General features: G+C 44.4%; 1 protein-coding gene across 1 annotated transcript in view; it reads left to right on the forward strand.

The window, feature by feature from the left end:
• The window catches only part of CDK14 (cyclin-dependent kinase 14), a 277,214-nt gene that overhangs the window by 19,836 nt on the left and 243,855 nt on the right, over positions 1-13,523 (forward strand). The window contains exon 3 of the mRNA XM_015416305.1: positions 152-231. Coding sequence (XP_015271791.1) covers positions 152-231 — 80 coding nt within the window. The remainder of the gene's footprint in view (positions 1-151; positions 232-13,523) is intronic.

Here is a 13,523-nt window from a genome sequence, read left to right on the forward strand (position 1 = left end):
AGGAATGGAGTCCTGATGAGTATAGTTGCTGGTGTGTTGGTTTTAAAGGTGAAAAAATGTCAGTGATGCTTAATAGGAAGAAGTTAGATGTATAGTAAATCCTTATCAGAATGCTTCATTTCATCCTAACTTTGTGTTTTATTTACTCCAGGGTAAATGGCAAACTGGTGGCCCTGAAAGTGATTAGACTTCAAGAAGAGGAAGGAACTCCATTTACAGCCATCAGAGAAGGTACACTTCCTTCTTTAATCGTCCTGGTTTCAAGGGTGGAGTCGCCATTTAACTCACAGTGGTCCATCAGAGGCTCTACCATGCAAAGGAAAGCCCAGCAACTCTGTTTGTGTCTTGGCTCAGACTCTTCATTGGCAGTGGTAATGCCTCAGGGGCGACTGAGCTTAGCTTGTCTCAGGGCTGTTTTCATAAGAACATGAACACACAAAGCTGCCTGTTACATTGAATCAGATTAGAAACAGAAGAGGTTTGAAATAGCTTGAAATAGCCCTGCCCCCGACTTGGTGGAACACTCTGCCAAATAACATCAGGACCTTGTGGGATCTTATGCAATTCCGCAGGGCCTCTAAGGCAGAGATGTTCCGTCAAGCATTCGGTTGAGGACAGCGATGGTTGACATCATGGCTGGCAACCTACATGGACTCGGTTTGTTGTGGAGCCTACCCCCCTTGTACGTGTGAAGCACTCACAGACCAGATGGGAGGGAACTGCAATTTTTTTTTGCCACTTGCTTTTAACCACTGTATAATTCTGATATGGCTTTTATATGTTTTTATGATTTTAGAATGTTGTACATCGCCTAGAGCCCCACGGTTGTGGGGATTAAGCAGTTAATAAATGTAATATAATAAATAAATCGGCTATACTTAGATGTCTTCATAAAGATTCTTTTTAAAAACACACATGAAGTGTCTATAGTGAAAGTTTAGATTTTAAAACCTTCAGCGTAGCTGCTGGAGGTTTTACACACAAAGGTACCTCATACTGAATCAGATCAATGGTCCATTCAAGTCAATATTGTCAGACTAGCAGTGGCTCTCTAGGGTCTCAGGCAGAGGCTTCTAATACTCCTCCCCCTCACCCTCCTACACTGGACAGGCAGCTGCCTGTCAGGTGTAGGAGAGGAGGTGGGATGCTTACAGCCACCGGGGAGGTTTGCTCAGCAAGATTGCCTTAGCACTGCTGCTGGCCCAGCCTCCCTGATGCCTTTAAATACAAACTCCCCGAACAGGTCGGTGTCTGTCAGGTGTAGGAGCAGGACCAGGGTACTTTAATCCATCAGGGATACCGTCCCAGCAGGATCACCTTAGCGATGCTCCTGGCCCAGCCTCTCTGATGGCTTCCAACACACTCCCCCCCACCTCCTACACCTAGCAGGTGGTTGTCTGTCAGGTGCAGCAGTGGTTGCTAGGTGCTTAAAGACACGAGGGAGCCTGCCCCAGCAGTAACACCTTAGTGATCCTGCCAGCCCTGCCTCAACAGTGGCTTCTAATACTACTCCCCCTCCCTGTCCTACACTGGATATGCAGCTGCCTGTTAGGTGTAGGAGAGGAAGTGGGATGCTTACCGCCACCAGGGAGGTTTGCTCAGCAGGATTGCCTTAGCACTGCTGCTGGCCCAGCCTCCCCGATGCCTTTAAATACAATCCCCCAAACACCAGACAGGCCAGTGTCTGTCAGGTGTAGGAGCAGGGCCAGGGTATGAATGTTAATTGGAAGATAGTAAAGGATATTTCTAGGAGCCATTTCGATGCATGCCTCCCTCATGAACTTGAAGGAATGTCCACCACATCACCACTCCCTCACATCAACTCCACCTCACACCACTCTCACCCCCAAGAAAGCTCCTGGCAAACGTCGAGCCAGATACACCAACGCTACAAGGAGGAGGCAAGGACATTTGCACATAGTACTCCTGCAGTGCACTGAGCTGCACAGGCCAAGTACCAGCAAGATCACCCTGAGGTGTTCAGAACAACACAGTCTCCATAAGAGCAAAACAATCCAGGAACACAAGTAGAGAGGCCATCACTTTCGTGGAAGGTAGCAGGTTGACTTAACAGATGACTGCTTCTTAAATGGATCGTTCTATGTGGCCTGCTCCAGAGTGAGCTCACCAAGCAGCCTGGTGATCCTAGCACCTGAGGGCAGAACCACCAGTGTGGTCTAGAGAGAGGTCCTTCAGTAGATTAAAGAGTACATATGTCTCACTTCATTTCTTACACTACAATCTTTTCCATTAGAATTCCTACAACAAATGTCACATTTCAAATTTCACATCATCAGTATTATAACTGGATTTACGGAACTTAAATACCGTAGCAAAGCACGGGTAGCAGGCTGGTTTCCTGTATGATAATGTGATGGAAAGTGGAAGCAGCTGTGCAATTTCATGTCTGTTTAATCACATGTTGTATCACACAAATCCTCTGTGCATAACAGTTAACTGACTGCATTGCAGTGCTTTTCTAGTAAATCCAAATCTTTTCTATCTCATACCTCCAAAAGCCTGTCTTTGGTTTGCTGCAGATGTACAAAAATTATTTCCAAAATAAGGTTAATTCATAGCATTGTTTTTACACTAATAGAAAATTATGCATTCACACAATCTATTATAAACGTTACATGATGTAATGACTTGATTCAATTTAGTATTAATGTATAACATGGGCTCTGTGAACAGCATTATTCTAAAAACCCATTTCCATGCATGCAGGGCAGAGCACTGTGGATGGACCTTTGGTCTCTGAATAGCTGAACTTTTTGGTATCATAAATAAGCAAGTACCTGTAAACTAGCAAAGCTGTGGCAGAAGCATGTTAACGTTTACACATTGAGTTTCCTTTGAAGTTTTAAGGCCTCCTCAAATGAATTTTTTCCAAGTTAAAATAATAGGTGTTTATATAGGTAGCTCAAGACTTTTCTTTTACTTGCAAATTGCCATAGTAACAACTGTACACTAGAAGAAAGCTACTCCAGATGATATATTGAATACAGAGATGTTTCTGTTCAAAATAGGCTCTACTGGCTATGTACATTTAGGTGTTGTTAGTACATCTAATAACACCTTGGTGAAATAGGACTACTCACAGATAGCGAGGCAAAGATTTAAAGTGGGTGTGGAATTTAAAGACTGGATGTGCCCATTGCCCTAAAAGAAGCATGGAATGTTAGTATCAGGTAGGGTTGCCAAGTCCAAAAAACGCACCGGTGGGGGAGCCTCGCTGGGCTCCGGGAGCTGTCATTGGGTGTGCGTGCGCCGCCAGCGTATCACCAGAAGTGACGCACGACGTCAACCACGTTGGGGGCGTGGCCCGGATCGTTGGAGGGAAAACCATAGAGTTTTCCCTCAGACGATCCTGGCCACGCCCCCAACGTGGTCGACGTGGTTGCATCATCTCTGGTGACGCAGCCACGTTGCACTTCGAGAGGCAGAGTCCCCCCCGGAGCCCGATTCCGCGGCGGCGGAAATCGGGCCTCCACTTGGCAGCCCTAGTATCAGGAGCAGTAGAAAAGAGTAAGAGTTTCAGTAGCAGATACCTGAAGAAGTGAGCAATGAGTCATGAAAGCTCATACCCCACCACAACTTCTGTTAATCTTTAAGGTGCTATTGGACTCTTACTTTTTTCTGCTGCTAAAGACAGACTAACACGTCTACCCACCTTGTAGTACCATGAGGAGAGAGAAACCAGGAGAATGGAAGGTTGTATTCCCTATCCATAATTCCACTTCTGGTCAAAATGATTTCAGAGGTGGGGCTATTCATTAGCATCAGAGGAATAACATGTGCTGATTGTAAATAACTGCACAATTCCCCAAAGACCAGATAGGAGGATTCCCCAATTAGGCAGGGTTTTTTTAAAAAAACTTTGGTTAAAGGGGAGGGGGGAGTCCTCACGACAAAGGGCACATAAAATCAAACACCTACTATAAAAACAGAAAGTTAGAATCTGTTAGAAGTAATGGAAGGGATAATTGGCCCCCAGAGAGCTATTTTCCTCTCCTCTCTTGTACAAAGACAATAAATGTTTAGAGAGGAATTTGCTTCAGATGCCAAAATAATTTGCCCTGCTTTGGCTAGGTAATGACTGCAGCTGACTTGCAGTAGACCCTGAAATGTTTCTGCATTGCTGTACCACTCAGGTTCAGAAATTTTCTGTGCAGGTTTCTGAATATTCCATTGCAGACTCTGCTTCAGTATGTGTGTGGGGGGGGGGAATTGGGGTTAGAGGCATCCAGGGCTCTTTTTGTAGAAAAAGCCCAGCAGGAACTCAATAGCATAATAGGCCACACCCAACAGCAAAACTCATTAGCATATTAGGCCACACCCTGACAGCACCGCTCATTAGCACATTAGGCCACACCCCCATGTTACCAGAAGTGTGGTCATCCAGCCACACCCACCTTTCCCTTCTTATTCTGTTTACCTTGTTTGTTGTCAAAACCCAGGGCTTTTTTTGTAGCAGGAACTCCTTTGCATGTTAGGCCACACACCCCTAATGTAGCCAATCCTAATGAGTTTCTGCTATTGGGTGTGGCCTATTATGCTAATGAGTTCCTGCTGGGCGTGGCCAACTCAGGAGCCAGCCGGAACTCCGTTCCTGTGCGTTCCTGCCCAAAAATAGCCCTGGAGGCATCCATCTTGAAGAAATGTAATAAATACGGCTTGCATTCTGTAAGGATATATAGGCTCATATGGCTGTTGTTGAAAATCTGCCACCACCGATTTGTGGATTGATTGAATGAAGGGAGAACTCCCACTTCTGAGCACTCTGTTGCACTTGTGCCTTGGCATACTCTTTTTCTAGATTGCTGGCCACTATTATGGGGAAGGGTTTGTGTTGCATATTTTGACTGTAGTGTTGCATGGCTTTTGAATGAGGTCATGCGCATTTCATATCTGTGCTTATACTAGCAGGGTTCTCAGTCATCATTGTTGATGTGGATGGAGATTGTGATAAACTGCTACCGTCTCCTCCCTTAGGACAAAGTTTTCCTTCCCATCACCACCATTCCATTTGTTCATAAGGCATATTTAAAATCTTCCCATAAAAAGGAATCCTGTTAGCCAGAACAATACCATCTTAATTTTTTAAAAGATCCAGAAGCACAAGTTAGTACTTACAAGCAAACCTAAATTTATTATTAAATAAATTGGCATTTGAAGTAAAAAAAATAAGTAGACAAACTTGGAAAGATGGTATAAAGCACACAAAATAGCAGAATGCAAGTTAAGGTGCAACTACTTACATTTAAAGCCATTCATAACTTGAGGACCACATATCTGAAGGACTGTCACTGTATGCACTTCCCCCTTCCCCCTGCGCCATGTGCCAAATAAGTTACTCTAAGCAGCTATTTTTTTCCATCCCATGGCTTTCTCTCCCCAGATAGGATACATTCCTGAGCCTTTCCCTTCTTGGTCTCAGAGCCAGTCTTGTGGAATGGTTTATCAGAGGAAGTAAGAACAGTTTCTTTATTGTTGAGCTTTCAGAAAAGATGCAGGGCTTACTTCCTAGTGCTTTTCAGTGGTTATTTTGGATAGGTAGCTGAAAATCTGAGGCATGTAGTGTAGGGTGAGGTCTTTTGTTTAGAGTGGATGAAGCAGTTTGTTCCTGTTTTGAAGGTTTTTTAAAAAATTATGTTATATACACACACACACATACATACACACACACACACACACGCATACAATCAGTTATTCTTGCATGAATCACCTTGAGCACGCATTTATTTGCGGCACTTGTAACCTGGCCTTCTTCACATGGTGGCTTCCAGTGTCAACTAAAGTCATAGGAAGCACAACCCCCCCCCCCACAAGAGTATCATTAAAAATGGCCTTTGAACACAGATTGGTGTGTTTTATAAGAATGGCTGTTCAAATAATTCTGCTCTGCAGAGGGTCTTGAAAACTAAATAATATGTGAGCCTCCCTGACACTGCTGGGAAGACCATGCCATTGGGTGGGCGCTATTGCAAGAATGTTCGGGCATTTTTAGCCTCTGTCTTCACTGTGGAAGATGAGAAGTGCTTGCACACTCCAGAACCACTGAGTTCGGGAGGGGTGTTGAAAGACCTGAGTCAGATTGAGGTGATGAGAGAGGAGGTCCTAAACCTAATAGACAACTTAAAAACTGATAAATCACCAGGCCCAGATGGCATACATCCGAGAGTTCTGAAAGAACTCAAATGTGAACTTGTGGATCTACTGCCAAAAATATGTAATCTTTCCTTAAAATCAGCCTCCATTCCTGAGGACTGGAAGGTAGCAAATGTCACTCCGATCTTTAAAAAGGGTTCCAGAGGAGATCTGGGAAATTACAGGCCAGTCAGTCTGACGTTGATACCGGGTAAATTGGTGGAAACCATTATTAAGGAAAGAATTAGTAGGCACATAGATGAACAAAACCTATTGAGGCAGACTCAACATGGGTTCTGTAAGGGAAGATCTTGTCTCACTAACCTGTTAATGTTCTTTGAGGGGGTGAACAAACATGTGGACAAGGGGGATCCAACATATGGACAAGGGGGACCCAATAGATGTTGTTTACCTTGACTTCCAGAAAGCTTTTGATAAAGTTCCTCATCAAAGGCTCCTAAGTAAGCTCAAAAATCATGGGATAAAAGAACAAGTCCTTTTATGAATCAAACACTGGCTAATTAATAGAAAACAGAGAGTGAGTATAAATGGGCAGTTAGTGTTTTTTGAGGGAGTGAACAAACACGTGGACAAGGGGGACCCAATAGATGTTGTTTACCTTGACTTCCAGAAAGCTTTTGATAAAGTACCTCATCAAAGGCTCCTATGTAAGCTCACTAGTCACGGGATAAAAGGACAAGTCCTCTTGTGGATCAAAAACTGGCTAATTAATAGGAAACAGAGAGTGAGTATAAATGGACAATTTTCTCAGTGGAGGGTGGTAAGCAGTGGGGTACCACAGGGATGGCGGCGGCGGCGAGACATCGGCCCTGGAGATCGGAGGTGGTGTGGCGGACGGCGGCGGCAGCAGCAGCAGCAAGCTACTGCGACCAACGGAGCGATCCCTGCTGGCCAGAAAGGAGGAGACATCTGGGCGGCCGCTGTCGAGACGGGCGCATGATGACGTCGGACGCTGGCATAAAGCAGAGCCGGAAGGACGTTGCTGGAACTAGAGGAAGGCGAGAACCGTGCGCCCGAAGGAAGAACTGCCGCCGGATTGAAATGGAGCCCGCCGGGGACGAGCGAAGTGCCGAGCCGAGAAACGAGCATGCCAATCCACCACCACAGGGGTGCCGGAAGGAAACCCCACCCCTACAAACTCTGTTGCCCTAGTTAGGATAAAATTGTGTGACTAGCACCACATGTAAGCCGCTCAGAGACCCCCTGAGAAGGGGGTTCGAGCGGGATATAAAGTCTAAAGTTAAATAAATAAATTAAAAATCAGTACTCGTTCTGATTCTTTTTAACTTGTTTATTAATGATTTAGAGTTGGGAGTAAGCAGTGAAGTGGCTAAATTTGCAGATGACACAAAGTTGTTCAGGGTGGTGAGAACCAGGGAGGATTGTGAGGCACTCCAAAGGGATCTGTCGAGGATGGGCGAGTGGGCATCAACGTGGCAAATGGGGTTCAATGTGGCCAAGTGCAAAGTGATACACATTGGAGCCAAAAATCCTTACTATAGATATATGTTGATAGGGTCCAAACTGACAGAGACTGACCAAGAGAGAGATCTAGGAGTTGCAGTAGATAACTCACTGAAAATGTTGAGACATTGTGCGACTGCAATAAAAAACCCCAATGCTATGCTGGGGTTTATTAGAAAGGGAATTGAAAACAAATCTATGAAGAAAGGTTAAAGCGCTTGGGGCTCTTTAGCTTGGAGAAATTATGGCTGGGAGGTGACATGATCGAGGTTTATAAGATTATGCATGGGATAGAGCAGGTCAAGAAAGAAGTACTTTTCTACCTTTTTCACAATACAAGAACTCGTGGGCACTCAATGAAATTGCTGAGCGGTCGGGTTAGAACCGATAAAAGGAAGTACTTCTTCATCCAAAGAGTAATTAACACATGGAATTCACTGCCACAAGAGGTGGTGGCGGCTACAAGCATGGACAGCTTCAAGAATAAGCATATGGGGCAGAAGTCCATCAGTGGCTATTAGCCACAAGGGATAGATAGGAACTCTCAGTCTGGGGCAAGTGATGCTCTGTATTCTTGGTGCTTGGGGTGGGGGCAACAGTGGGAGGGCTTCTAGTGTCCTGGCCCCACTGATGGACCTCCTGATGGCACCTGGTGTTTTTGGCCACTGTGTGACAGAGTGTTGGACTAGATGGGCCATTGGCCTGATCCAACATTGGCTTCTCTTATGTTCTTATGTTAAGAAAAATGTAGGAGCTAAGATTTTATCTTCAAGGCAGGATGAACACTATAAAATCTGTCTACTTGTTATGAGAAGCTATTGCAGGTGGGGGGGGGGCTGCCAAAAGATCTCAGATGTTTCCCATTTTTCTCCCAAAGTTTTGAATGTCCTCCTCAAGTTTTGTAGATCACTTTGGGAAAAGGTGTTTTGCCTCAGTTAAGAGTTGTTCTAACCCTCTTTTTTCCATCTTTGCCTTCTTAACATTGGAATATATTCCTTGAATATAATGGATAATTCGGTTCTTAGCCTTCTAATTAATTTTATTATTGCCTTTATTGTTAAACATATTATTTCATTAGTATTAAACTTGTTTACATCATCTTAATTGCATTTGTGTGCAATTGCAACTTTTATGTACGTCACCTTTTAAATAAAATGTTACTCTATTTCTTCCGATATGAAACAGCTTTATGGGAATTTTACAGAAATGAATTATTTTTCTTTCCTTTCTTGTGTAGATGGCCTGGTCCTGGGAGAAGGCTTAGGGTGAATAATGAGGCTATAAAATCCATTTAAAAAGAAATTAAATTCAAAATAATAATAATAATAATAATAATAATAACAATAATAATAATAATAATAATAATAATAATAATATCCCCACATTCTTCTGGCTTAATCCTCCAAAACAGTCAAACAGTTCACACAATACTTCTGAAAGAAGGCTTCAACTTTGGTGTTTTCCAAAGGGCATAAAGTTCTGTATTAAGGGTCATGCATATTTTCATAGTTTTGGGCTGACTGAAATGTGAACTAGCAGCTCATTTATGCCTACCCGACCAGCATTTGTTGCTGTGTTGGGAATGAGTGAAACTGCACACGGCATTAACCACCAAGAGACTAAAGAAGTCAGAAAGGTCAGGATTTCAGCAGTTCAGCATTATGCATCTGTGTCTGCATCAGAATCCAAAGTTGGCTATAGATGTAAATGATTTGAGAACACTTCGGACCATTCTTTAAAACTTCAAATAAAAATAATGCCTTTTTTTGCCTTGAGACTCCAGACTAACTGTGAAGACATTGAATGTCCATAATGGAATTTGTGTAGTCTGAATACTGACCACTTTCCCTGTCTAGTGTATCAGTGGTAAAGGCTGTGGGCAATTATCATATTTGTGAGAAATGCTTCTCTTTGATTCCTCAAAATATTAGAAGAGAAAATCTGAGTCAGTAGAACTTGGTGCCTAGATTACGGTGTTTGTAAGCAATATTGCCTTAGGGGTGCCTTCCTGTTTTGTTTGCTTGAAGCATTCTGTGTAATGCTGCGTTCTTACACTACACAATTATTTTAGTTCAAGATAAATTGACACCATGTTTTTTGCTTTCCTTCTGGAAAGCTATCGCTGTCAGGTTTTACAATCAATATGAAAGGAGTTACATTTGAAATTAGATATTGGTCTTTACTGTCATTGTTACTATAATAAAAATTAATAGCCATGTAATTTTATTACCCTAGACACTATAAATCATATGCAAGACTGACTTGGATAGAGGTTTTGTAATGAAGTATTGGAGCCTTTAATTGTTAGTACAGTTGGTTTTAAATATACCTCTGTTCAGTGATGTTGTCCTTAAATCTATATTGGGTATGCATAGTATTTATCTATATTGTGAACATAGCATTTCATGTCTTAAATATACCAATAAAGGTAATGGAGACTTAACAGATATTTTACTTAATAAAAATGTTAAGTTCATGAAAGTGCATGATCATTTTCTCATAGTCTGTTTTTCTGATCCTCCAAATCCAGGTAAAACTTTGGATGTATTTCGATATCATAATGAACTTGTGTGTTTGAGCATGAATGCAGCTTGCTGTCATGTTTGGGCATTCTGCCTGCACAGAGAATATGATTGAAAGCTTCCTGGGTTTGGAAGAGTTCTGTTAAACTCTGGTTTCCTGTTATGTCCAAATTAGATCCCAGTTTGTGAAGAGGAAACCATTTCCAGCATGCCCAGATGCCCTCATTTAGACATCATTGCAAACTGGTATTTGATTGAAGGCTTCCATACCCAGGAAGTTTTCAATCGTGAGGGGTTGAAAGGGAGTGCACTAACATGGCAATGAGCATTGTTTGTTTTGTGAAGCATGAATGCGGCCTTTGTTGTGATCATGTCAGTCTCCTCCAGTGTTAATTATTTACACTTTATTCTTTGTCATTTTTCTGTCTAAACATCAAAGTCAGTAGGGATGGGAATTATGACAATGCTTTTAGAATTGGCCTTTTTATTGACTACCTGTACAGTTTAAATCCTAAAGATTGCCAATCTATTGTTTGTGGTATCAAAAAGCACACCACAATGATAGTGCAGCTGATCTGTAGTTACAGGCAATCATAAAATGAATTTTAAGGTCACTGTAATTAAGATTTCCTTGTGTGGTGTGAGTTCTGTTAATTAGTCAGGTGTAAAAATTCTCAAACTTGACTAGGAAACTTTAACATGTATCTAACTTTCCATTATGTTCCAGTGGGCTTGTTGTCTTCTTTCAGGTTCATCCTCCAAGCTTCTTCTCCAGGTCCTGCAAATGCCGACCAGCCTTTCATTAACATCATAGTCTTAAGCTGAAACAACTGATTTTTCTAAATTTTGTCATTCCCCATTCATATATAAAGCTGGGTATGGGGCCAGTTCTAAGAGCAAATTGGTGGTGTGGGTGACAAGAGGTGAACCTTCACTATTCTGCATGGAGCTTCCCTGCAGCCCCTTTCCCAACTGACCTTGCATCTGATATTGAAACATGGTTGAGGGGAGGGGAGGAGAGTTGGGGCGACTGACAACAAGGAGTTAAGCCATGGGAGATGGAAAGGTTCAGCTCTTCTGACTCAGTGCCCCTTTTGCCCTTAAAATCATGTCTCTACAGGCTTCCCAAGTACTTACCGTGATTCGGCGGGGGACACAGACATCTTCGCAGGATCATTCCCGTGGAGACAACAGACGCGCCGCACAATGCCGTCGCCAGGAAGTGACGCCGGGCGATGCTCTGGCAATGGGCCTGGAAACTCAATGGTACCATCGAGTTTTCAACCCCATTGCTAGAGCGTTGCCCAGCGTCACTTCCTGGTGACGGCATGGTGCATTACAGGGAGGAATGTTCCGGCCGGGGAGCATGTGTCCCCCGCTGGATCACAGTAAGTACTTGGGAACCCTATGCCTCTAGCTCCTGATAAACAAATCTGCCACCATTATACATAGTTTGAACCTTAGCATTACTATTCTGTTGACAACTTTTATGTTAGGTAGTATGTTGCTTACAGTTTCATGTGTCTTGTCCGTTTGGATTATTTCTAGCCTAATACTCATGCTTCGCTACGGTATATACGTTCCATAAATCCAGTTATAATACTGATGATGTGAAATTTGAAATGTGACATTTGTTGTAGGAATTCTAATGGAGAAGATTGTAGTGTAAGCAGGGCTATTTTTGGGCAGGAACGCACAGGAATGGAGTTCCGGCTGCCTTCAGAGTTGGCCACGGCCACTACAGCCAAAACCTCTGCGTGCGTGCATACAGAGGGAAGACCTGGAGAGCAACACCCCCCCGGTGACTGAGGTGGGTGGGCCAAGCGGGACCCTGGAAGGATCAGGGAGGCATTTAAATGCCTCCCTGTGCCTTCCCTGGCCTGTCCAAGGGCCGGCTTGCCTGGGCTCTCCGCAGCCACGGGGCACCAAGGGAAGGCAGTTTAAACTTCCCTCCAAGGGCCGGCTTACTCGGGCTCCCCAGGCTAGCTAAGGGAAGGCATGGGGAAGTGTCCTAATATGCTACTGGGCCGTGCTGTCAGGGGTGTGGCCTAATATGCTAATTCGTTTCGGCTGTTGGATGTGGCCTATTATGCCAATGAGTTCCTGTTGGGCTTTTTCTACAAAAAAGTCCTGAGTGTAAGAAATAAAGTGAGACATACATACTTTTTTCCCCCTCTACTGAAGGACCTGTCTCTAGACCACATTGGTGGTTCTGCCCTCAGGTGCTAGGATCACCAGGCTGCTTGATGAGCTCACTATGGAGCAGGCAACATAGAACTGTCCATTTAAGAAGCAGTCGTCTGTTAAGTCAACTCCTACCTTCCACGAAAGTGATGGCCTCTCTACTTGTGTTCCTGGATTGTTTTGCTCTTATGGAGACTGTGTTGTTCTGAGCACCTCATGGTGATCTTGCTAGTACTTGGCCTTTGCAGCTCAGTGCACTGCAGGAGTACTATGTGCAAATGTCTTTGCCACATTCCTAAGTTGCCTCCTCCTTGTAGCGTTGGTGTATCTGGCTCGACGTTTGCCAGTAGCTTTCTTGGGGCAGTAAGAGGTAAGAGGTGTGAGGGGGAGTTGATGTGAGGGAGTGGTCATGTTGTGGACATTTCTTCAGGTTCATGAGGGAGGCACACATCGAAATGGCTCCTAGAAATGTCCTTTACTATCTCCCCATAAACATTCATACCCTGGCCCTGCTCCTACACCTGACAGACACCGGCCTGTCTGGTGTTGGGGGGGATTGTATTTAAAGGCATCGGGGAGGCTGGGCCAGCAGCAGTGCTAAGGCAATCCTGCTGAGCAAACCTCCCCAGCAGCTGTAAGCATCCCACCTCCTCTCCTACACCTGACAGGCAGCTGCCTGTCCAGTGTAGGAGGGGGAGGGGGGAGGATTATTAGAAGCCACTGTGGAGGCGGGGCTGGCAGGATCACTAAGGCATTACTGCTGGAGCAGGCTCCCTCATGGCTTTAAGCACCCGCCTTTTAGGTGTAGGAGGTGGGGGGAGTGTGTTGGAAGCCATCCCACCTCCTCTCCTACACCTGACAGGCAGCTGCCTGTCCAGTGGGGGAGGGGGGAGGAGTATTAGAAGCCTCTGTGGAGGTGGGGCTGCACCTGTGTTGGAAGCCATCAGAGAGGCTGGGCCAGCAGCTTTGCTTCACCTCACAGGTGGTTGTTGGCCACTCCTGATTTCCTCAACTGTCATTAGCTCTCTGCAGTCCCCTGTAACTTTTTTTTTGCCTCAGAACACTGAGCTCTGCAGCTGACCAATCAGAGAATGGGGGGTGCAGGGAGGCAGCTGCCTCGCAGCCACATAGGAATCAATGGGGGGAGCCCATGTTACCCCTTTTGACCCACTTAGGGGTCAC

The sequence above is a fragment of the Gekko japonicus genome, unplaced genomic scaffold (genome assembly GCF_001447785.1).
Source record: "Gekko japonicus isolate JY-2015 unplaced genomic scaffold, Gekko_japonicus_V1.1 scaffold721, whole genome shotgun sequence".
Taxonomy (NCBI): Eukaryota; Metazoa; Chordata; class Lepidosauria; order Squamata; family Gekkonidae; genus Gekko; species Gekko japonicus.